At 43.5% G+C, this 25,237-nt stretch overlaps 7 protein-coding genes across 10 annotated transcripts in view; 5 read left to right on the forward strand and 2 right to left on the reverse strand.

Annotated features, from left to right (window-relative positions):
* LOC117894019 (SCY1-like protein 2) overlaps positions 1 to 4,036 on the forward strand; it is a 30,317-nt gene extending 26,281 nt beyond the window's left edge. For both annotated transcript variants that reach the window (XM_034800855.1, XM_034800856.1), the window contains one exon: positions 2,503 to 4,036. In XM_034800855.1, the coding sequence (XP_034656746.1) occupies positions 2,503 to 2,529 (27 nt within the window). In that variant the 3' untranslated portion in view covers positions 2,530 to 4,036. The remainder of the gene's footprint in view (positions 1 to 2,502) is intronic.
* A 1,017-nt stretch (positions 4,037 to 5,053) lies between these two features.
* Positions 5,054 to 6,120, reverse strand: LOC117894021. Its single transcript, XM_034800858.1, has 4 exons — positions 5,911 to 6,120; positions 5,644 to 5,854; positions 5,497 to 5,590; positions 5,054 to 5,439 (listed from the first exon to the last, which is right to left on the reverse strand). The coding sequence occupies exons 1-4, from the start codon at positions 6,080 to 6,082 to the stop codon at positions 5,290 to 5,292; spliced, it is 627 nt and encodes a 208-aa protein (XP_034656749.1). The 5' UTR covers positions 6,083 to 6,120; the 3' UTR covers positions 5,054 to 5,289.
* A 380-nt stretch (positions 6,121 to 6,500) lies between these two features.
* On the forward strand, positions 6,501 to 8,683 carry LOC117893790 (caspase Dronc). Its single transcript, XM_034800533.1, has 2 exons — positions 6,501 to 7,368; positions 7,432 to 8,683. The coding sequence occupies exons 1-2, from the start codon at positions 6,910 to 6,912 to the stop codon at positions 8,332 to 8,334; spliced, it is 1,362 nt and encodes a 453-aa protein (XP_034656424.1). The 5' UTR covers positions 6,501 to 6,909; the 3' UTR covers positions 8,335 to 8,683.
* LOC117893791 lies at positions 8,530 to 9,616 on the reverse strand. The gene is made up of 2 exons (XM_034800534.1): positions 9,242 to 9,616; positions 8,530 to 9,180 (listed from the first exon to the last, which is right to left on the reverse strand). Exons 1-2 carry the CDS (start codon positions 9,545 to 9,547, stop codon positions 8,785 to 8,787), a joined length of 702 nt encoding a protein of 233 aa, XP_034656425.1. The 5' UTR covers positions 9,548 to 9,616; the 3' UTR covers positions 8,530 to 8,784.
* A 501-nt stretch (positions 9,617 to 10,117) lies between these two features.
* On the forward strand, positions 10,118 to 10,594 carry LOC117893793 (small integral membrane protein 13). The gene is made up of 2 exons (XM_034800537.1): positions 10,118 to 10,300; positions 10,420 to 10,594. Exons 1-2 carry the CDS (start codon positions 10,222 to 10,224, stop codon positions 10,563 to 10,565), a joined length of 225 nt encoding a protein of 74 aa, XP_034656428.1. The 5' UTR covers positions 10,118 to 10,221; the 3' UTR covers positions 10,566 to 10,594.
* Positions 10,595 to 10,606: 12 nt separating this feature from the next.
* On the forward strand, positions 10,607 to 11,365 carry LOC117893792 (N-alpha-acetyltransferase 10). Its single transcript, XM_034800535.1, has one exon. It carries the CDS (start codon positions 10,632 to 10,634, stop codon positions 11,172 to 11,174), a length of 543 nt encoding a protein of 180 aa, XP_034656426.1. The 5' UTR covers positions 10,607 to 10,631; the 3' UTR covers positions 11,175 to 11,365.
* A 609-nt stretch (positions 11,366 to 11,974) lies between these two features.
* Positions 11,975 to 25,237, forward strand: part of LOC117895876 (junctional adhesion molecule A) — a 97,477-nt gene continuing 84,214 nt past the window's right edge. For all 3 annotated transcript variants that reach the window (XR_004648964.1, XM_034803874.1, XM_034803875.1), the window contains exon 1: positions 11,975 to 13,398. The gene's annotated coding sequence lies outside the window, so the exon portion shown is untranslated. The remainder of the gene's footprint in view (positions 13,399 to 25,237) is intronic.

Genomic DNA, 25,237 nt, shown 5'->3' on the forward strand with positions numbered 1-25,237 from the left:
AAGAACACTAAAAACCATCTTCCAAAACAAATTAGATCTACATTTATGATCTATTTGAGTTCCTAAAAAAAAAGAAAACATTAATTTGAGAGAGCTCCAAGTCCACACCAACACACAAGCCAATATCCAGTATTTATTCATGTACAGTCGTGCGTAGTGTATGTTAGTTCGTATGTGCGGAACGTGATGTTAATTTTATTTGAATAGTACATTATAATATGTTCTGGCAAAAGTATTTAAAAAAATAAAACCCATTGTCAGTCGCTTGTCGATGATTATGTAGGTCATAAGCCCACCCAATTAACTATGAATTTATCGGATTAATGTTGGATTAGTATACACAACCCACTCCCCGCTCACCCACGCACTTGCTCACGCATTCTCATAGGTCTAAAGTTATACCATATGATAGTCGTACAACTTTAAGGACCAACCAATAAGTTATAAGAACTGATTTCCATTAAGATACATTGATATTTGGGTTGGTAATTCAATATTTTATTTTGAAATTTAAATATTTGCTTCGTTTTGAATTTTGCATGTGTTGTTTGCTTGCCTCTTATTTGATCACACCACAAATGACTGGACAAATAGATTCCATTTGAAAAGTTCTCAAAAACCCCAACCATATGCAAAGACTCAAAATAGCACTGAAACCATATTCAAAACTTGACTTAAATCAACAGCCACAAAGCTACAGATGTACCTTAAATAATAGTTCAACTAAATATGGCTGAATCTTTAAGAGAAACCTTGAACTTTTGCTATGGGTATTACCTTTATACAAATGGTAAAGTGGTGAAACTATCCCAAAATTAAAGCTGAAGTAAAACATAATCAACAGAGTACAAATAATACAAAAAACAGTCCAAAATGCATGCAAATCTGATACATAATTGGAATATCTGTGCTTTAAATTTGTGGTTGTTCTTGCTTCTACCGTTGTGATGATCGTCACTCGGTGTTATGGCTATTATTGCATAATTGTGGTGTTCTGTTCCTATGTATGCGTATTGTATGTGTAATTGACTTGACTTGCCATTTTACTTTCTGCCCATCTGAACTGCACAATGAATATTTTGGAAATACAACAACAAAACGAGATAAAACTAACGAAAGTATCGCAGCTAAAACCAAGAACCAAGCTATAAGCAGCAGCTGAAGATAGAGAGAGAAGAGATATTGTGCGATAAATACACAAAATAAATGTGTACCAATGTGTATACTTGATTGATTGACTGACACTGAAGGCTTTAGAGGGCTGCTAACAACTATTAAAGCTACAAACCTTAATGAATCTGATCTATAAATCTATACTAAAATCTATCAACCGATTTACCAGATGTTGATATGCATTTGTATTTGTATTTCTACTACTACTAACTACTACTACTTACTACTATTACTATTAAGTCATTGCGAATTTATTGTAACTGTTAAATGTATTGTATATTTAATTCTAATGCTTCGCCTTTGTTGCACAATCAGTGTTGTTTCTCCCCTGTATACGTACCCCCCACCAACCCGCTGTATGTATCTAGCATTTCAGATTTGAATTTTATTTTGTTTTACTTTTACTTTGCTTTCGCTGTTTCTCATTCCTACTGTAAGTTGAACTTATGATTATAATTACTTCGAAATGTGCCTTAAGAGTTCAAAAGTTCTCGCATTCTGAGTGCGACAAATCTGAGAAGATAAACCACCAACCAAAAAAGAGTAACTGCTAAACGATCGCATACATATTTGTGGTTGAATGTAAGTTGCCTGGAGGAACGGTGTCCCCCAGTAGCTCCCCTACCTCCACAGCTCGCTGCAGTCCACACCCAAGCCCACACTCATCCACAACTGTACCTTAGTAGTAGTTTTGTAGACACACACACCAGACCATGCCACGCCACGCCACACCAGACCCATCCCATCCATCCAGTGAGATATCCACACACGTACAAATAAGAGTGTTAACTGCCCCGTACCATAGATGGATGTCCGTGGTTTGCATTGTACTCGTATGAAAAAGTTCCAGCTATCCAGCATAGGATCCCCGAGCCGATCGATAGTGCATGACCCAACCTTAAATCCTCCAAAAACTGATGTCGATATCTGTCTAAATATTTTTTCCAAATATATAACTGTAATAATAATAATAATAAAAACTATTATATGTGTAATAATACTCCCCATCCACCCCCAGTTGATCTCTCCCTGCCTCCAATTATTTTGGTGTATTTTCCTGTAATTTGTAATACCCGTAATATCGTAACATCCATATCCGTATCCATAACTGATCGGTGTGTGTGTGTGTGAGATTAGCAGCAAATAGAAACCCATCGTAATCGTCATCGTAATCGTATTTGCTCCCCGTTTTCGTATCCGTATCCGTAGATAAGTAATAAATCCCAACTAACAACAAATACCAAAAATAGCACCGTAATATGTATTTTTGAAAATCGTGTAAAACAATCAGATTGATGGCCTAATTATCTTGCAACAACTCTATTACAGTATCAACTATTCTCCGGACGTAACTAAAGAAACGAAAAACGAAAACAGAAACAGATAAATAAACCATTCAAAAGAAACTAATTACTAATTACTTTTCAATGCAATTTCGGTCCAGTAATCAACTTATATTAGCTCGAAACATATATGCAATACATTGTAAACGTACACCAAGAGCCAGGCAAGCTCAAAATATATGTATTTCACTCGAAACTCTAAATGTTATTACTAGCCAAAATGCCAATTTGATGTGACCAAAGAGAGTGCAACAATGCTCTCGTTAACTTATAATCGCAAATACTCGTACCAAGAATACATATATCTCCAAAGAATACCAATGGAAAACTAATTTATCCTAATGATGAAAAGTGTCAAACACACAACACAACCACAAATCACGTCACACACTCATGAGTACATTAATTCCATAGAGATTCCCACACACACAATGCAAAATGCAATCAATTCCTAGAAACTCGAACAATACATGGATATACATAGGCATATATATTTATCATACTTATATATTATATATGTATATGTTTATGACATGCCAAAATACTTAGCTTAGCCTTAGCCACTTCCCTTAATGTGTCATACAACATACCTCAAACATATGAATATTTTTCGAATTATTTAGTGAAAATGAATAACCAAGCCTAATAAGTAAACATTTAGCATAAACATCTCAGCGTCAGCCTCAGCCTCAGCATTAGCATCAGACACATGGAACTTCGGACCACCGATGAGATGCGCTGCTTTCCAAACAAAATCTCACAAAATGCAATATTATTCATAAGAATTGCCAAGAATTTTCTTCACATTTCTTTAGTTCATATAAATTTAGACTTGCTCTTTTGGAGGGCCGACATCAGGTCATATCGCGTATACATACAAAACCTCACAGATAATAATAACTACATAAAATATTCCTCTCGTATTCGTATAGAAAATATAACAAATAAATCGTGTACCTAAGAGTTGGTACCTAAAAACAATCGGCACAAGCTAAATCAAAAATTATCCCAGAGCTTTACAGCAGAAGCAATCAAAATGAATATACTCGTACATAAATAATCATGTTAAAAGGGAAAGGGAGAAAAGGAAGAGTTTATTTATAACCCAGAGTCATGACCCACTCAATACGCTTTCAAGTAAGGAAAATCTCTGTACATCAAATCATGAAATCCATTAAATACAATACAAAATACTTTACACCCAAAACTACTACTAAGGTGAATACTACACATTATCCAAAATATAAATGAAAGGAATACAAATCAAAAACGAAAGGTCCACTCCGACACAGCCATGAAACCTGTTTTGTGTGAATCCCAAAATCTATAGTCAATTTGTATCGTTGGGCCAGGACATTGATGAATCAGCAACTATATAGCGCATATATTTATGGTAAATGGTAAATGGTAAACTCTTGAATCTTTATAGTACTCATACATAAAAATGAATACACGCATTATAATTATCATTGTTGTGGTAGCTTTAGCGGAACCGAGATGGGGAAAACCAAAAATGAATTTATATATGTATACAAAACCAGCAGAAGAAGCTAACAATGACGAACTCTAAACAGAACACGCTAGAACTTACTTTATATCGTATATACTCTATGCCATGCTCTGAACGACACGAACGGTAACGGGACAATCAAAATTCTACCGACACGACATCTGCATATGCGCTCTTTATTTATCAAATAAAATCATTCTGTTGTGTTGTTGTTTGTCGTTATGTTTGCCCGATCCGCCACCTTTTATTGGGGGATGCACCTTTAGTTGGAATTCTCTGTTGCTTTTTGTTGAGTCTGAGTTTTGGTTCGTTGATTTACACATTCGATCCACGGATCTTAGACAAGGCATATCGATATGGTTTATGGTTGACTCTAGGACTTAATCATACATGTATACATAAATTAGATTAACTTAATTTTAATTAATTTAAACTAAACAAAACCAAAAAAAAGGGGAAAACCAAAAGCTCAAACTGGACTGAACTGAAAACATTTAAGAGTTTATGTATTATTATGTGTACATTATTGAATATTGAATTGCATTTGATTGTGTGAGCATACATACATACCACACATACATACGTACAGACATAAGTTTAATGAGAAAGAAAAACACTAATTGTGGTAACAAATTAAAGGGTATTAATTATATTTGTATTTGTATTTGTCGTGTATTATGTATGTAACTCTGATTGTATGTATGAGAACCTCATCCTCTTCGGTTATTTGGAAAACCAAACTCTGTCTCTTGTGATCTATTGTGATGCTATGAGAGTCAAGCAGCACTCCAATGTTTTTATGCCTCTTAAAGTTTAAAACAAAGCAAAAAAAGCAAAACCAAAACTAAAACTCTATTCTAACTCTAGACTACTTACAAATTGGCAACAAAATGAATTATTGAAATTGAAAACAATCATGCACAATAAATGTGTGGCAAGACGGCAGAGGCCATGCCGAGACCCCAGCTCTTTTTCATATACTCGTACTTACACCTACTTGAAGTAATTGTGTACTAAAGGAATTCTAGATTTTAAATGTGCTTCAACTGTTTATAGTAAAGTACTTAATTATGGGTGTAATTAACTAATATGTATCTATGCGTACTCGTACAATGGTTAGGTATACGCATACACATGTATAATCATGTGGGTTAGTTGGATTTAATGTTGGAATGGGGCAAGGAGTATGTGTACGTGTATAAAAAAAACAAAAACAATTGAATTTAAATGTTTAATAAATGTGTGGAAATCAACAATTAGCATCTATGTTTTCCATTCGTCCTGGAAGAGCGGGTCCAGGCTGCACTTGTGTGGCTGTGCCTGATAGTCGTACTCCGTGCAATTGTACTGGCGCTGCCCCATGTCTCGGGCCGCCTCGTCCGATTCATCTGTGTTGGCCTCGGCTATCAGGAGCTGCGAGTCAGGGGGAGGAGTGTTAATTTTTGTCTTTTCTGACTGTAAAAGGCTCACCTCTATTTCTCGGGACAGGAAGGCTTTGGTTGCTTCACTCATTTGCTCCTGGGGCTGTCCCATCAGTGCGTTGCCCAAGAATTTATAGGCCGCTCTGTAAAGGGATTTGTTGGTCACAAATGTGGCATTTAAGGTGCAAGTACATACTTCAAGTCGATGCCATTCATCTTCGCCGGCAATGGCTGCCGCTCGTTGAGCAGTATGGAGTTGACAACGGCGGCTGCCTCGTACTCACAGCGTTCGGACAACTGCGTGGACTTCATCAGCTCCAGCCACTGGTTGATGTTGTTGAGACTCAACGAATCGCATTCGCGCTCCACCTTCGCCTCTGCTTCTTCACAACTTTTAACCATGTACTCTGAAATGGCTTTGGGTTTAGTTTTCACTTATTTTTGCGCTCTATGTTTGTCTTACCAATTATCGCCTCGGCGTCTTTTTCACCTTCCGTGGCCCGCTTCAGGTTCTCCCGCGAGAATCCAGTCTTTTCCAAATACTTCAGAACGCGCTGCTTTGTGGCCTTGGTCAATCTGGTCTTTCTTTTCTTCGCAGATATCTCCACTTCAGGATTTTGATTATTTTCTTCCATTATATTATTGCTGCGACGCGAAATTCCGAAATCAAAATACTATCAGCTGTTGCTGCAGCAGCAGGGTTGCCTGGTCGCTGCGAAGATAAGCCCGCAGCAACTCTGGTCGGTCATATGCATGATGAAATTATATTGGGTGGTCCCGTCGGCAAAACGCCACCACTAACAACGCATTCAATAAGTGCGAGTGATAGGGTTCTGCTTGGTACGTGTGAGGCAAACGACAATAGAGTGAGCTGATTAACCCTTTGATGGCATGGGGTTTAACGTTGACCATTGCAAGAAAGAGAGTGGAAGTTATCTTTTTTTTTTTTAACGCTAGGGGTGCGAAATCGAAGCGATTAGGCAGCCGACGGAGCCACCTATAATAACCATATAATAACATCATGGACTGTGCACTCAGTCAGTGTTGCCACTACTTTAAAAAGTGAAGCGAAAGTGGACGGACGCGCGCGCTCAGTCACTGCCAAGTGCATTTATTCCTTTTGTTTCAAAAGAAATGTTATTTAAATTTAGATTTTATTTTGTTTAATATAATTGGTGCAATTTAGTGCAATATATGCTAGGTAATTTGCTTGTGAAAAAATAAGGAACACGCCACGCCACAAGAGAGTTGCTGTGAAGTTTGCTGCTGCGAACACGAACGCGAAGACAAAGAAAACGAGAAGAACTTCGTCCAGTCACGGAAAGACGGAAAGACCTCCTCATTCCGAAGGTGACTCATTGCCAATATCACTGCCAATTGGAGATTGAAACTGTCAGAACAATTCGATCAATTCGACTCGCCGTCCTTCACATCGCCTTCACACCATATAAGCGCTTCCAAGATGCAGCCTTCGAGGCGGGAAATCGGAATGCTCCAAAAGCATCGCGAACACATAATCAAGCACCTCGACGAGCTGGTGAAATGCACCAACTACAGGCGCACCAGGGAGGAGTGCGTGCGCATAAACCTGTTGTCGACCCGCATGCTGCGAAATGTCGAAGACCTGAGCGGCGCAGGTTTTAACATGAGCAAAGAGGACAGCCTGCTGGAGCAGCACAGGCGGCTGCTAATCAAGATCACCAAGCGCGGTCCAGCGGCCTACAACCAGCTCATTACTGCGCTGCGGAATGTGGGGAGTCTGCAGGCAGTGAAGCTGCTGGAAGATGTCTCCGAACAGAACTCTGGCTCCCCCTTCATATCCATCAACGAGCGGAAGACTACACGCAAGTCGGCGGACCTAGTGGATACACCATCGCCGACGGCAACTGCGGCGGCGAGTGAAGGTGCATGTGTCAGCAAGGTGTGTTCCTCCACTCCGTGCACGTTTTTTCCCCTTTTATATTTATATTCATCTGTTTCTCAGAGGGAATACAATGTAGCGGGTGGGCCGCTTGTACCCTACATGGAGCCTGTGGGTGGAAAAAAGCGTGATGTCAAGAAGTCGGACAGAATCCACAGCGACGAAGTGGTCGGCACGTACAACATGCAGTCGCAGCATCATCGGGGCGTGCTCTTCCAGATCAATATCATAGACTTTTCGGACACAGAGCGCAAGAGGAACGGCGCCGAAGTGGACAGCGATTCGCTGATCCATCTGTTCAGGGAAATGGGCTTCACGATATTCGCCTACAACAACATGAACCAGGAAGAGTTCTTCGAAACTCTCGGCAAGGTTACCTCCTCGAAGTATGCACAGCAGACCGAGTGCTTTGTCATGGTGCTGATGACGCACGGCGAGCGTGTCGGGGAAATGGATAAAGTGGAGTTTAGCGATGGGTCGGTGGTGGATGTGCAAAAGATCAAGAGCTACTTCCAGGCCAGTGTGAGCCCGTATTTGGTGCACAAGCCAAAGGTGCTGATATTTCCGTTTTGTCGCGGCAGAGAACCTGACCTAGGGCAGCCCATGAATCACTTTGACTCCATAGGCACGGCGGCTGCTCGGCTGGAGGAGACTGTTGTCGAGACCGAGGGCAGACCCTCCACCTACACGAATGTCCCATCCCTCTCGGACATGCTGGTCTGCTATGCCAGCACCCCAGGCTATGTGACCCATCGCGATGCCGAGTCGGGCAGCTGGTACATACAGAAATTCTGCGACATGATGGCCGACCATGCACACAACACGCCCGTGGAGGATATTCTAAAGAAGACCAACGAGCGTGTGGGCACCATGAGAACCAGCAAGGGCTCCATGCAGACGGGCTCCTTCGATAATCTCGGCTTCAACAAGAAACTTTACTTCAATCCAGGCTTCTACACGGAATAGCCACTGACAATTGCATATAATGAAAGCATTCCCTGACTGAATATTTGCATTTTTACGTATTTCTATGTAAGTTTTCGTCGCATTTATGTATTTTAGATTATGTGTCTTGTGCTCTCTATCGTGTGCTATAAGTATGTACTCCTCCCCTTTTATGTATTATGTCCCCCCTGTCCCACTATGTCAAAATACTCAGCCTTTTGCTTCGAATGTACCTCCCACGTAGGGGTATGTATGGGAATTTCTCGTGATAGCTATGATTTATCATAAAGTATGACAATTTTAGATACATTTTTACACCCCACTCAATTGATTATACATTCAGCATAATAAATTTGATCGATTACCATAATTTCAAGCTCGTTAACTCGGGTGGGGCAACTAAATATATTTACAAAATGCCTAAAAACTATAAATTAATTTAAAATCTATAATCTACAGTTGTTGCGTGGCCTATGCCAAGTCTTCGTTATCCTCTTCCTCGAGGTGGGACAGCTGCAGCTTGCCAGCAGCACGACTTTGATTGTCCTTGGGCTTCGTTTTCTTTTGCTTTTGCGGCTTTTGGCCAATAATGTACTCGGGCATCACCAGCTTGGAGCCCCTTAGCTGTGGTTTGTCCAGCTCCACATCGTCCACTTCCTCTGCCTGCAGCTTCTTGAGATTGCGATTCAGTTTGCTCTTCTTTTTGAATTCAATCTTGCCACCAGCTTCCATTGCTGCGTCGTCTTCTGCTCCTGTCTCTCGTTGCGCATCCATTTGGCGCAGAAAAGACAGCGCGGCGCTGGAGTTGCTTTGATCGGATATGTCGACATATTCCAGCGAATACTTTTTCCACTTGTGGGGATTCATCTGAAAAGGCACACCCAAGGCATTGTTGAAATCTCTTAAGGAAACTCCCACCGCTGCTCACCTGATAGTCGGGCGTCTTGCGGGGCTTCAGGCAGCGTCCAATCGGCATTTCCGGCTTCTTGAATATACTCTCCTTGCCCCTCATGCGCTTCAGCTGGCCCGCCTCGGGCTCAGTGCCACAATCAATGCTGCGGCCATGGCGATAGTGCATGACCTGTCCAGATCCGGCGTCGCCTCCTGCTCGCTCGAGGGCGTTCACCGTGTACGATTTGGCCTTGCTCTGATCCAGGGCCGTCCCCTTGAGCTCTTTGCTGGCGTCGTCGAGGCACGCGAAGAGTGCATTGCGCTTCGCCGAAAACTCTTGCATTTTGCTCCACTAACGTAAATACAATTTATTGTTTTGCGTTAAACAAATTAAAATGGCAGAGTGTTGCCACACCAATTTTCAGCAAACAGCTGTTCAACCCCACACACTCATGTTTTCACGCTTTGCAGCACTAGTTTTTTTGTGCCGGTGTAGTTCAGCGTTGCAAAAGTGTGCTCGGCGAATATAAATAAATTAATCAGTCAGGTGGATATAAATTACAACTAAAACACGGGGGACTCGTTGTCTGCAGCCTGCTTGTCGCTAAGAGTGTGGAGTGTCCCGTCGGGAATCTCAGTCAGAACCAATTGGCCTTGCCGAAATTCTGACCATCCCCATGTGGTTTCTATTGGTACCGAGAGGTGGCGGCATGTGAGGGTATTGAAAAAACAGTTAAGCTAAAAGTAAGATTATTGCAATCAAATCCAGCCAACAGAACAGCGCACATTAACATTGGTTAACAGGAAATGTGTTAAATTTTTGTAAAAATTGTATATAATTTCCATTGCCACCAGTCCATGCAGCCCTGGTCCTAAGTGTTGCAAAACGCAACTTGCGTGCCAGCTGATTTCTATTGTGATAAACATAATTTTTAGTAGCCCCGAAACGCAAATAGTGAAATTGCAGTTTAGCCTGTAGTTTTTTCCTTTTGTTTTAATGCGCACCTGCAGGCAAGAATGTCGCTGCAAACGGCCCTAGGCTGCATTCTCACCGTGTTAGCTTCTGTTAGTATTGTGGCTTCCATTATTTTGTTGGGTAAGCAGCACCAGCGGCAGGTAGCAGGCCGCAGATGATGATTACGCACTTTGTGGAAACGTGGGGATCGTGAATATGCTCTACACTCTAACTAATACAATTTTCTACTCTCGTTAAAGGCTGGTTATTGATCTGGAAGGCATTTCTATCGAAATTTCGTCTTGTGCGTGAACTGCTGGGTCAGGAAGAGCCAGAGGAGCAGCAGCAAGTGGTGTGGGAGCAGCAACATCAGCAAGGAAGAGCACGCAAGGCACGCCGTGATTGAATCACCCATATCCAGTTACAGTTCCTATCCCTGTTACACCTGTTACACATCCAAAACAACTTCAAGATGAACATTCGCTGTGCTAAGCCCGAGGATCTGATGACCATGCAGCACTGCAATCTGCTCTGCCTGCCCGAGAACTATCAGATGAAGTATTACTTCTACCACGGCCTCACCTGGCCCCAGCTGAGCTACGTGGCCGAGGACGACAAGGGCGGCATTGTGGGCTATGTCCTGGCCAAAATGGAGGAGCCCGAGCCAAGCGACGAGACCCGTCACGGCCACATCACCTCGCTGGCCGTCAAGCGCTCGTACCGCCGCCTGGGCCTCGCCCAGAAGCTCATGAATCAGGCCTCGCAGGCCATGGTCGAGTGCTTCAACGCCCAGTACGTGTCGCTGCATGTGCGCAAGAGCAACCGTGCCGCCCTCAACCTCTACACCAACTCGCTGAAGTTCAAGATCATCGAGGTGGAGCCCAAGTACTATGCGGACGGGGAGGATGCCTATGCCATGCGTCGCGATCTCAGCGAATTCGCCGAGGACGATGACGACAAGCCCAAGACCAAGTCTAAGGATGCTGCCAACGAGGAGACGGCCGGCGGTGATTAAGATCCAGCGCTAAGCCAGCGGCAACGATGGTCATCCGGCCGCTGGCTGCCGGGCTGCCAGCTGCTGCTGCATGCGTTTCGAAGTTTTTTTGCATTTTTGTGCATTAGGTTTTTGTAATTAATGTAACAAACCCCCCCCACACACGTACACACATATGAAACGTAACTAAAATTTAACAAAGATAATGACAAGAAATCGGATTTCATTCTATTTGTTTTTTTTGCCATCAAAAGATAGGAATTTGGGCTGAAAAGGGATTGCGTTTTGGCCCTAAAAGGCGTTCAGGCAGAAGTAAATTTTCCAAGTGTTGAATTTCGCGCCAACTTTTTTGCTCAGAAACTGTTCCTAATTTCCAGTGCCATAAAAGCGACGAGCTTTTTAAAGTTCCCTACTTTTGGTATGGGAAAAGTTAAAATGTCCCTTTCAAGGATGTTAAAACATCCTGCCATTTCAATCGTTTCTTAACTTAGTCATAATTCTGTTAGCAATGCAATAAGAGCAAGTCATGAATATCAGCTAATCTTATGCAGAATTGATTCATCAGTCGGATAAAATTATAGTTCTAGCGCATAGATTTGATGAAAGCCAGCAATATTAAATGGAATATCAAAATCGAGAGAAGTTACTTCGGACTCGGTAAATTGGAAAGTGTGAACGGATATTATTTTCGGTATATTTCTGGGGTATTATTTTGTATATTTTAAACGCAAAAAAGAGTCCGGAAGACTTGGTATGTCTACGGTATATTTTGAAAGCGAGAAGGTATACTGTGGTATATATGTGAGGGTCATATTGTTTCGATAAATCCGAGTGGCGCGCGCGAACACGTTTTAACATCCTCTGTAAGCTCAACTGAAGCTCCACTGTGCACTGCGAAGCTTAACTGTTCTCTGCGAAGCTCCAGCTGCCCAGCTGCTCCATTCACGCATTCAGTAGTTCACGTGGCGCGATTGACGAAACAGTAACGTCCGCGGGTGTGTTTTTGTCGAAACTTGCAGGCTAACGGAGCAAACAACGTAAGACGCGATGCTGTGAAATGTGTGCTAAACAATAAAACTAGCCAATTTATGGAAATACAATTTATAACCCAAGCAAAGCGTGTAAAGTGGCGTGCGAGTGTGTGAGCGCCGAAGACGCTCAATCCGCGCTCTGTGTGTGTGTGAGAGTGACAGCCTGATATAAATAAACCGCAATTTGCACACAATTTACTGTTTATTGCTTTGATTTTGTGATTCGCGTCGTAAACTCCGTCGTTTCCCCCCCCGCCACCGATCGTCGGCAGGCGGCAGGGTAATCAATAAACAAAGTCAAAAACCAGTCACCGTCATAACTGTAGGCCCACATGTGGTGTTTTTTGGATAAACGTGCAAATAAAGTGTAAATGCAAAAAGCCGGCCAGTGGTACACACACACACATGCACACGCATACAAAAAGTAAAAGCCTTCTGCCCGAGTAGCCTCTTCTCGCAAGCAGCTGTTATTGTTGCCTATGATGGTCGGAACGGGGTCAAAAGTTCGTGTCTTGGCCTGTTATATCCCCCGCTAATTCAACCACACTCACTCGCATTCAGACACACACAGCAGAACAGAGGGAAGCAGAGAAACAGAGAACGGAGAGGAGAAGTGTTCCTCAAGTGCAGGCAAAGACAGAGCGTCGCCCCGTCTGGCAGACAAAGCATTAGACAAGTGCCGGTCCAGGCCCAGGCCCAGGCCCCCACACACCCCAAAAGCCGAGACAAACTAGGCCAATACGCGAGAAAGCAGCCTAAAACAGGGGAGGAGCTGAAGTGCAAGACCCAAGAGCAGGCAAAGACAAGAGCCAGAGCCTAAGACTTGCAGAACATAACGGTACAGAACAGAACAGAACGGAGAGGAGAAGCATTGCAAGACTCAACCGGCGAAAGAGCAGAGGAGGAGGAGTGGTAGGAGGAGTACCAGTGTGCCCACCCAAAAACACTGCAACACACACATACAACTACAAAATATAATAAAGACAAAAGTGAAAAGTTCTATCTCTCTCTCGCTCTCTCCGGCCATTTGTCAATGACTGTAACTGTGTGTGGAGTGACTTCTCGCGTGACTGCCATCCGACATCCAATGCCCGTATCCGTGTCTCGTGTCCCGTGTCCCGTGTCTGCGGGGGGAAAGCACCACGCGGAAGTGGAATAACTGCTGAAACAGACTCCCAGGACAAGGACTACTCCAAAGCAGGACCACTCGCGCGGTAAGTCAACATTAGAAGAATGATATACACATTGTTGTACGATGATTGTATGCCCCCCTTTTGGCAGCAGTGTATTATGATATTGTAAAGCTGTTGTGGCCACGTACAGAGTTCACGACCCCTGTCATAGAAGTATCCACTGTTCAAAGATTTTGTAGGGTATCTCATGCTTCTTCGCCTCCCAAACTGTAAAAGCGAAATAATCAAATGTCTTTTCACAAATATTTCTTACAAAACTTTGTCTGTTTCAATATGGTAATACACTCACGGGGGTGTCAGCGTGTCAGCCCCTCACCCATCGTTCCCTACTCTGTTGTCAGGGGAATTCATTCATATTTATTTGCAAAGACCCCCTGCGAGGAAGCCCCCCCTCATCTGTGTTGGCCAACTTCAAAAGGCATCTTCACTATGTAGATGGTGTAATGACATTTTGTCAGCAGGATTATGCCAAATGTTGGCCTCCTCTCTCATCAGCAGCACCATCATCATCATCTGGGCCATTCATAACCATCGTCCGCATTATCATCATCATCGTCGCAAGGATCATGATTGTCTTTGTCACTGTCAACGCGTCTTGCAACTGTCAGAGGCAGAAGCACAAGTTGAAGGCGGAGTAGAAGGAGGAGTAACAGCAGCAGCACCAGCAGCAGCAGCTATGTCCACCCACCGAATTCCTTCTTCTCCTGGTACTCGCATCATTTTTAAGCAAACATTTGCTGCTGTTGCTTCGCTCTTTCTTGCCTCTGCTGTTGTTTTTACGAGTGCGAGTATATCCTGGCATTCGTGGAAGGGAAGGGTATGTTGGTTCAACAATTATGTACCGAAGTGCCTGCACTCATTTTGATTAGAGAATTATTACAGCCAGAATCAAGACATTTACCTTAATCCTTCATAATTTTCTGCTTCCCTCTTCCCTTTACTCATAATTAACTTTTCGATTATAAGAACTATCAAGGAAACCCAATTAAGCGGGGTATCTTCAAGTCGGTGCATTCTGTTTTGCCGTTTCTTCGCTTTTTCCTTTATTTTGTTGGCTCTTGTCAAGTGTTTACTACTTTTTCTCCGCTTTTGTTGCTTCTGTTGATGCTACGTGTTGGCTCAGAAGATGTCAACAACTTTTTTTTCCGGGGAATCCGAGTAGAATTGCAGAGGAACGGGCGCCGGGGCCGGGTGCCTGTCGCACTTTTGCGCTTGTTTGTTGTTTTCACTCTGATGAAATGTGCAATTTGATTAATTCTCAGTTTCATTTTTATATAATTTTTCTGTGTACCATATTTTTGGTGTCATTGCAAAAACGACAGGGGCAGGCCAGGACAGGACAGGCACCCCCCAGCAGCTGTCAAAAGTGCTCCTTAGCAATGGGCCACGTGGCATTTCCGCTGGCATTTCCGTTTCCGCATCCGCATCCGCTGGCAAAAAGTGATTGATGGCCTGGGAATCGCACTACTAATTAAAGTTATTTAGCGATTCGTCCATCGGCCATTGCAATTTTTCATTCTCACTCGCTTTCTGTCCCTCTGGTCGCCATGGCGATGGTCCTGCCATTAGTTCTGGCCGTGGCTGTGGTTCTCTGGCACTCTGGATCCAAGTGTTTATGGCTTCAATTCCATTAAACAACTGGGTCAGTGTTGTGGTCGCATTGGCTTCCCCATTCGCAGCCGGATTCGTATCCGCATCCGCATCCTAGAGCTTCAGGAATGGAAGTTTTCAGCAGCGTAATTAATTTTCTGCATAGGCCATCGGAGCAGGAGAGCAGCAGGACAGCAGGACAGCAGGACAGAGAATAGAGGATGGATATGTATCATAAGCAAAGGCCAGAGTGAAAGCGAAACATCTCCGTTTTCCAATTGCATTTATAATTCATTTTCTTGAAATTAAATATCTCTTAAATGAGACGGGAAGAAATAGCTCTCAAGAAAGGAAGACAGCAAAGGGCAGAGCATGATGCCAGCAGGAAAGACAGAATGCAAAAGCCCTCTCATGAATGAAGCGGAAAAACACATTCCGTTTCCTTCATTGTGAATATTGTATTTATAAAATCGCATCTCTCAATGGGAGGAAGGATTGAATGGGATTTCTTTCCTTTGATTAAGTCTCTCTCTCTCTCTCTCTGACAGATTGATTGCAAACTGACAAACAGTAACTTTTGTTCCGTGCGAAGGCTACAGAAATATGCATATGCTCGAGGAAAAAAGCATGCAGAGATTGCATCCCATAAACCACTGCAACAGACACGATTCGCACGTGTCCGCAACTATTTCAACAAACTCAAAAGTTATGCATACTGTTCGCACACACAGTTCGCCCACGAAGTTATTTACATTCACCATAAACATTTTCCCGCACGCACACAAAAGTTATTAACGAGTGGGAGTTTATAAACTGGGTAGCTGAAAGTGGGAGGCTGGAATGTGTGTGTGTGTGGTGGAATGTTCAATCGAAAATGGGTTCTTAATTAAAGGTTAATATTGTTGGATCTTCTTAAAGGGAACGCTCTCTTTAAACGAACTCAAATTCTGGCTCTTTCTTTGTTGCCAGAAACACATTTTCCTTAGCATATGCCTCATTAATTTCCATCCAATCACAGTCCCAGTTCAATTTGTAAGCTCTCCTATCTGTGTATCAGGCACAGCGAACCCCCCACAAAACTATCCCCAAATGAAATTTATTTATTTGCCGCTTCCGACATGCTCTCGTGCGTACCGCCGGCTCCTCCTTCTGCTTCCTGTGGCTATTGCCCCATTAAATATGATTTTTTATGGCCCTGCCCAAACGAAAAAATGCTTGCCAAAAGAGCCCCAAAATAAGGCGTCACATAATTTCGCCCGCAATGAATTGGAAGTTTAAGTTTTAGCATTTATCTTTCATCGATTTAAATGTCAGCCGGGAATATTGTATATCCTGCGGGACAGAGTCAAGTGCGAAAAACTTTCTTCGGAGCGGCAGGGGGCAGTGGGCAAAACTTTTCTCGGCCAAAAGTTGATCAATGAAATTAAAAAGATTTATGATTCTCCGACCCCGAGAGTAAGTTTCCCACTGAATGAATCCCCTATACGGTGTCCCGAAATCTAAATCTTTGCTAAACAATCAGCGACGGGCAACTGATGCCTCGGCCCCTCTCCTGCTCGGAGAATGAAAGTTTTCGTTGGCGAAAGTGTCATCTCCGCTGGGGGTAGCCGGGTATTATTATTTTGAATTGCACCTCATTTTGGGTTAATGGACGGAGTCCGAAACCCAGGAATCAGGTTTTTGAGCAATAAAAAAAAGGAAACTGAAAGCGAAATAAAACTTATAATAGTCATCATCACACAAAGGCCATTACATTACGTTCCATTACGATCGTTGGGACACCCAGAAAGCAATAGAATTAGAAAATAGAAAATGGAAAACAGAAAAGAAGGAATTATGTTAATTTCAAGTGAAATCTCAATAGCTGAGGGTCGCTGCCACACTCTCAAGTGTCGTCGAAGCTGTGACAAAGGTCGAGTAGAGTGGAGGGTTCCACAAAAGGGTAATGTAACCCCTGCAGGACATAACCTCAGTCCCACTTCCGGCGCCTAGTGCTACTCCAGTGCCTTGCCCTCTCCTCGTGACTTACCGCCTAAAGAAACTCAATTTTTGGCCAACAAAAGCCCACGCTCTGGCCTCCATTGTGCCTCCGAACTGTGGGTCAAAATTAAGGCTCCGTCACGCTAATTTTTGATGCTGTGTCAATGCTGCGATGCAGCAGCCACGCCCACGCCCTCCCATATTTATGGGCCAGTTTACTGATTCTGTTTGCATTGGCTCTGCGCTTAGAAAATCTCTTTCTTTTATAGGAGTAGCCGTCGGCTGCCTCTCTGATCCTTTAAATTAAATTTAAGCAGAAGAAGGCGGTTGCTCTGAGGAGACAAGGACGGGGTCCCAGATGTTTCTTTAATACACTCTTACACCAAAATTCACACCCAACCATCCACATAGACAGCAAAAAGTGACACAAAAAAGATGTAACGAGTGGATGGAGTGCAGGATACAGGGAATGGGACGGAAATGAGGGGAATGGGGGTGACTGAGGTGAAAAAATAAACACGCAACTCTCACAAAACAAGCAGAGAGCTTTGGTTATCGCCACCGTTACAGGTATCTATACTACACTGAAAGAAATCTTCAAGCAAAACAAAGTCAAAATTCTTTCCCAGGGAAATGACAAATATTTCCAAGTATTTTTTCCTACTTTTTAAAGTGTAAAAAATCTGTGAAGCAAATCTTTCCATCCGACATCCCATTAGACTCTCTTCTTTTCCTGGAAGCGAATGCCATGTTTGAATCAATAATTTGTTTTTCAGGATTATCCTTATCTTTGTCTGGAAATCTGCTGAAACACACTTTTCCTACCCAGTTCTTCTCGCCGTGCACTGCCTCTAGGCGGCTCTCTGTCACCTATGCGATGTAGGAGAGGGGCGAAGGTAAAGGGTCGCTGTCTCTGTCCATTACATGACCCGCACATCGCATCCTATGAAGCGGCGGGTGTCGTTTGCCTTTTGGCAGCAGCAGGTCCAAAACCCTCTTCTTGTCCAGCGACAGAGTGCGGTAGAGGGCGACAGGGGGGAGTGTAAACAACATAAATGGAAATGGCGTAGAGGAGGAAGCAGCAGCAGTGGCAGCCAGAAAAAAAAGTGCCACATTGAAACCTTTTTTCCTTTTGGTGCTTCTTTTATTCTGTTTTCCACAGCCTCCTGTTTTCCAGTCTGCCGTCTCGTGGTTCCATCCTGTTTCTATTCCTTAGTAAGCGGCTAGGTTCGGGAACGCTGCTGCTGTGCCTCTCCGACCTCCTGCCGCCTGCTGTCAAAGGCAGTTCGCGGCAACGTTTGGCAGTCAAATCAAATGCTCAATTGGCGAGAATATTGCGCATATGTACCGACCCCCCCACCAACTGTGCCCCTGTGGTGTGGAAAGGGAAAAAAGAATCTCCGCTTCAGCCTGTCGAAACCTTAAATAAGTTGCCAACTTTTACGGTGAAAAGTAATTGCTGCAAAAGCGCGAGCGGCATCAAAACGTGGCACGACATTCTGTATGCCTGCCATTCGGATTTCTGTTTGTCTAGGGGGGGAAATGGTGTATGTGGACACACGATTTATTGACACTTTGCCAGTGGCAAACTATAGTGGAAATCGTTTTTCCACTGATGGCAGTTAATTAATATTTAGCTTTCTCTCGCTCTCTCTCTCTTTCTCTGTGCCTCTGTGCTGAACATTTGTTTGCTCGACAAACTCTATGTCGCGACTAGATCTATAAATAAAATTGTATCAACTATCTATCTCTGCGTACGGCAGCACGTGTCTGTAGGCCTATGGAAATGCGCCTGTCAATGGTGTTTATCGGCCTATTGACTGCAATTTGATTATGGCCAAACATTTGGCCAACATGCATTAGTGGCCTGGCCTGGTAGGAGGCTCCTCATCATGCCCGAAAATGCATTGGATTTTAGCTGTGGGTGTGGGGTCTGTGGCCTGGTTTCTGGTTTTTTTGGTGTCCTTTCTGCAACCCAAATATTTTCATTAATTAAAAGAAAGCTTGCCCGCTGGACACGCGCCTGGACTGGCCACCACATGAGCAAAAGTCAAATGTCAACGCGACCGCAAATTAATTTATAAATATACATTTTTTTCTGTGTGCGTGCAAGGGCATTGATACCCTGTAAGCCGCAGACGAGGGGTTGTGTTCGCGGATTGAAAGATCTACTAATTATAGGATGATCTTCGGGAGGAGCACTTCATTGCTGTCTGGCTCTAATGATTATAGATTTCTGATGGTTATTGCTGGTACAAATTCTTTGGATATTCTATAAATTTATGCCCCACTGTATTCATAAACTGTGTGCTGTCTAGCAGAAAGCAAATTTGTGCAGACTTTGAAAACTCTGATGCTCTTTGCCACCAGCTGGAAATTTCTTAAGCTGTTTATGAAATAAATCCAACGCCACGTTCGAGTATTAAGTTGTAATTTATCAACATTTTCTAAGAGTTTTCCTCAATTAAAGCTGCTGATGATGATGTCTTAATTACACTTGAATGCTAATCCAAAGGCAATTAGGGAAATTTCAGTCTTCAATTAATATGGAAACAGTATCAAAAATATATAAATATAATGTATAAATGTGTGATGATAAATGCTGCTTTTAGTTGATGATTTATTTGGGCTCATTTCTAGGGATTGGTGGGCTGGCGTATGTCTGTGTTTGTGGGAGGTATCAAACATTCGAGCTGCCCCATAAAAGGCAGAAAATAATTTCAACTTGTTTTATTTCGCTTCCTTTTTCGCCTTTTGTGTCTGCTTTATGCTAATGCGATGCTGTAGGATGGCGGCGGACGCTGCCATAAAATGTGCTAATACATAGGAAGCAGGAGAAAGGGGGCAGTGGCAGGGCAAGGGCAGAACTGTGGCTGTGGCTGTAGCTGGGGCTGTGGCAAGGGGCAGGACGCTTTGGGGCCGCCGGAGCAGCGGGCAACAAGCGAGTGTTTGTAACTTTGCATTTAAAAAAGCATTATGTTAAAATCAGCCTACGGCCACAGGCAGCATCCAAAACCAGAGAAAGAGCAGGACCAGGACCAGGAGAGTGTCAGAGGGAGAGAGGCGCAGTGTGAAAGAGATGGCGAAAAGTGTGCGGGGCACAGAGAGAATAAGATAGAGAGAGAGATGATGTGCAATTAGATTTCCGCTAAAGCGGATTTCGCGATATCGCGTGACTTGGAGCCACCCAACAATTCACAGCCAGAGATACAGACACAGAAGAGCAGCAGCACATAGAAGCAGAGGAGGGGAAATAGTAGCAGGAGCAGCAGCAGTCGGAAGCGTTGCTTTCGGATTATATTTAAAAATCAGAGCGCAAAATTGTACAAAATGACAACAGCAGCTGGGTGGCAGAACAGAATATGAAACGGGAAAGGGAGCAGGCCCAGAGTCAGTACCAGAACCAGAACCAGGACCAGGACCAGGACCAAGAGATGGTTGAATAGCGGCAGGCAAGCGTAAAATGAAAACAAGTTGCTGGGTGCGCATGTAGGACGAGCGATGGAAACCAGAATGGCAACAACAATTACAGCAACGACGACAATAGGAAATGACGACATGAATAACAAGAGCAGCATCAGCAGCAGCTTGGGGGCGTGTCACACAGGAGTTGGGGCGGTGCCGCACAACTAGACACAGCAGGAGGCACAGCCCAGAGGCATCAGGCAGCAGCAGCGGTACCCATCGAATGATAACAGGCGCAAATATCAGGGATATTAAAAAAAGTCAAGCTGGGTGCAAATGCCCCACCAGTGAGAGGGAGGCAGCAAACACCAGGGCCATCTTTGTCTTAGCCAAGTGGGTAAGCGCGTGCCCTCCTTATTATGCCTTGTTGATGCGCGATAACATCGAGTGATGGGTGGTGGGTGGTGGGGGACAACGACGAGTGGCACTATAGGCTGTGTAACAGGAACCCCCGCCGAACTGTAAGCAACACTTTGCGTGACAATGGAAAACAAAAGCGAAAGATATAGGAGCCACCAAGGATATAGCAGGCTCGCACAATGGGCGCAAATTAATGCGGATACGAAAAGCGAGATGCGAGATCCGAGAGATGAGGCCTAGACGGCGGGTGTGGGCAAGTGCCTGCTCTTCAGAAGATGTACTGTAAGCCTAACATGGACATAATGACGCTCGAGGCGGCGCCTCCTCTAGAGATTTTTAATGGGGCATAGACGACCCATTGGGTCAAGCAGCAATTTGAGTGGCCCGTTGGCATAAAGTTTGCCTAATCTGTGTTTGAGATGGATCAAAGATGGATCACGGGTGGCATACAAGATTCCAGAAGTATGCGGAAGCAACTGAACCCCGTCGAGTCTGCTAATCGCATTCAAAATTGATTCAACTTCTGTTATTTTACACAAATTGATTTCTCAAACGAGAAAGTGCTGTCCGTTGATGAAGTACTTAGAATACTTTACTGGCAAACTAGCAAGCGGCAGAGAATTTCGCATGTGGAACACCGCTTAAATCCTCTCAATTAAGCCACATGGCAGCCACACACACGGCAGACACGGTGCATTGTATGGTGTAAAGGTGACAATGGCCATGGCGGCGTGAAAATTCACTTAGATGGGGGAGACCATCGACCATCCACACCGATAAATGGTATAAAATGGTAAAATGTTAAAATGGTAACTGGGAAAATGGCAGCATGGTCTGGTAAATGGTTGAATGGGCAAAACCATCTGCGGATGGCAGTTGCCAATTTTGTGGCTGATGGTCTCCGTTCAAGCGGGTCAAATGTCAAATGCGATGCATTGCTGGGCGTTCGTTCTAATTTATGCAACAGCCAGGTCACTCCTTCCACACAAGAGGAGTGTGTGTCGCTGTATCTATGTATGTGTGTGTTTGGATGTGTTTTGACTGTGTAAATAACACATTTCATGGCGGTCGGCATCCGCTGGCATTTTTGAAGTCATATTTTTGGCTATGCCATTGCCGAAAAGTTTATAACTGAATTTTATTAGCACAAATTTCATTTGCATTTTATTTGCGCTTTTCGCCCCATAGATGCTTTGTTATTTTATATTTTTTGTGGAACACAACTATTATACATTGCCATACAATAAAACAATAATAAACAAAGTCCAAAACTAAGGACAAACAACAGTATTTGGCACCACATACATATACATACATACATACATATATATATGGGGCACAACACATAATGCAATTTTATTTACTGGGTCTTTCGCTTGTTGTTTGTATTTTTTCTATAACTTTTTTAATGCAGTTTTGTTGGGCTGTGATTAAATCATACTATAACCAGAGAGATCCGAAGTGTCCGAGTGTCCAAGGAGAAGGAAAGGGGGAAACATTGTCACTCTGAATGCTCGCCGGCGTTCACAAACTTTGACAGACCAAACGTCAAAGTTACGCGTGGATAAAAGGGACACTCAAAAGAGCAAGAGAGTGGGTGTGGTGGGGAGTGGCTTTCAGCCTCGGGTTCGCAGCAAATTGGCCAAGAGAGAGAGAGAGAGAGAGACAGAGTGAGGCCTCTGTAGAATGAGGAGCGTGAAAATACAAATTCGTTTCTGGTTGCTCTTTTATAATGCCATCAAGCGAAGCAAATGTTTTGACCAAAAATTAAACAGTTTCCGTTTTGTTAATGCAAAAGAAACAGCAACTGAAAGTGGACAATCCACCATCTCTCGGGGTGTTTGGTTGTGGGTTTTGTACCCCTGGGCGACATACAATTGAACTCATAATTGGGGAAAGTTTAGATATTGTGCGGCAAAAGTTATTTAATCGAAGGCACAAAAAGTTGGTCAATGAAAATGGGACCACCAAATGGAATAAAATTTTACTAAAGAAGTTTCGAGGACAAATTCCAAAGCACTGCCTAAAGAGAGATCTTAAGGATGTTTGCTGAATATTATTTCGAGAATTATAACTAAATAAAACCAACAGCTGTTAGAATTATAATTACAACTCTAGGAAGGAAGCCAATACCGAGAGGTACATGGAAAATAAATGCAACCTGAATCGGAATTACAGCCATTAAACCTCTCAAGGTTACAGTCCTTGGCAGACCCATCAATTATAAAGATTTTTATGACTAAATCTGGCTGATCCGCCGCCGCCCCACTTGACTCTAGTTCCCCTGACATTTGACCCACGATATGGTAGCATGCTTAAGCAGAATATTTACGATTGCCCTGCGACCTGCACCCTGCAGGGCGGCCCCACTTCGGTCTAAAGTCTCTCGTGTATATGCTCGTAGAATTTTATGCCCGGGTCATTAATTCGGGCGCTTAAATTAGCAGCTGGTGTGAATTATATGTCGGAAAGTTTGCTCGATAAAATGCCAGGCAGCGGCAGAGGCAGCAGGCGGTCCCCCTCCGGTTCCCCTGACAATCTACATAGTATATTTTCCCCAGGCTAAGAGGTGAGAGGTAAGCAGACCCTCTCTCGTGTATGCATATAAATGGGGAACACTGTTTGCTTACCTTTTTTTATTGACGTAATTTTATGCGATTTGCGCTAAAACTAGCATGGAAATCGGGCGGGCAGCAAAGGGCAGGGCAGGGGGTCTCTGTGGGGCTCTTATCAAAATTCTGTTGAAAATGCGAATTGACTTTTAACAACTTTTCGCTGGGTGCCGGTACATATTTCCATTTAATTTGTATACAATTTCAGCTCTGTTCGGTTCTATTTGGTTTCCTTTTATGTCCTACAATCCTCAAGATTGTGGCTGTATTTTTATGAATTCTTTTTCCGCACTTCTCTGTCGCTCCGGCTGCTGGCTGCCTGCTGCTGCTTTTGCACGTTGCGCTGTCGCTTAGCCGGGGATAAAGTCATTAAAACTTTTTGACTATTTTAAGCACAGCAGTTGAACGTTGAATGAAAATAAACAAAAACTGCTGTCATTTTATGTTGTTTGAGTTTGTGCCGAGAGGATCATCCACGGCACTCGAGTTCAAGCTTCACTTGATAAGCCACTGCCACAGGAACAGGAAGGGGCTTGGGCTGGGCTGGACTGGGCTGGGCTTGACTGTAATTGCGCGGACAGTCGTAGAACAGTCGCGCGGTTGTTGGAATTTCCATGAACGTTCCATGGCCAAAAGCAGGTTTTTGTGGGAGCCGGAGCTAATATAAAGCAAAACTTTCAGATTTGAGTTCCGCTCTTAATTTGGGTCAATGGTTGGGGAGGGTTCTCTGGGTTGCTCTGGGGCAAGGACGCTTTTGACACATAATGAGTTATTTTTTGCCTGATAAATCTCTATGCATTTTACAAGCAGAGGAGAAAGGGAAACTTTTGTGGTGTCGGGCAAAGAGGTAAATGAATTAGGTAATCAAAAGACGTAGAATCCCCAAGTCCCGGGAAGATCAAAGGCTTGGGGCGAGCATTAAAATTATGGCCGCAAGACGTGGTCAGAACGGGTAAAACTGGTGGAAAGAGGCGGCATTAAAACCCGACTAATTACGCGCTAATTAATAATTCAAATTATGCTCTGTCCCCAAAGTCCCAGGGAATAACAACAAACAGTTGAATGGACGAAATAAGACGAATGGCACGGCCAGTTGTGTATTCGACCATTTGATACCCAAGCAAAAAAGACTCCAAAGCTGTGGATGATGCATCTTGATTACAAATGATGCGACCGTGTGATACCCAAAAAACATAAAAAGGGTTAAATCGGATGAACAGCAGACACTGACGTTTACTTAAATACTTTTTCTGTGTACCCGCTGTTCATCTTGATTAGGAAAGGACTGGAGGCCCCTTAAAAAGGTTCACATATTTTTCCATTTTCTCTCGAAACGAAAATGAATTAGTGAAGAAGTTTGATTTTCCCCACACAACCCCGGGGTAGGTTCAGATTCACTGCCAAAAATTTCCACAATTTATCATCGGCGTAAACTTTGGCTCCTAATGAATGAATGCAAAATGTTAATGCTGATGGCAAAGTGAAACTTTTGCGCGCTTTTCCGTTATTAATTGAAGTTTACACGAAACAGCAACAGCCAACAGATACAGATACAGTTGCAAGATGATACACAGATACATTTTGGGAAGGAGTTGGCTGAAAGGCTGAATGGAGCGTCTCAGGCGTTCATCAATCAGTTTCAGTGTTCATTAGCCCGATGGATTTAATATGCGCGCTGAGTGCACGTTTTATGATTTATACTCGTGCTCGTACTCGGCGAAATAAACAGAAGAGAAAGAACAGACCGCGCTCGCATGTAGCCATGCACCACGTACCCCATACGTTCTCGTACTTTTTTCCACGGACATCACTGCGTATGAGTAATATTAATTATTTAAGCGCTCGTTATGCTG

Source organism: Drosophila subobscura, chromosome J (assembly GCF_008121235.1).
Source record: "Drosophila subobscura isolate 14011-0131.10 chromosome J, UCBerk_Dsub_1.0, whole genome shotgun sequence".
In the NCBI taxonomy this organism is placed as follows: domain Eukaryota; kingdom Metazoa; phylum Arthropoda; class Insecta; order Diptera; family Drosophilidae; genus Drosophila; species Drosophila subobscura.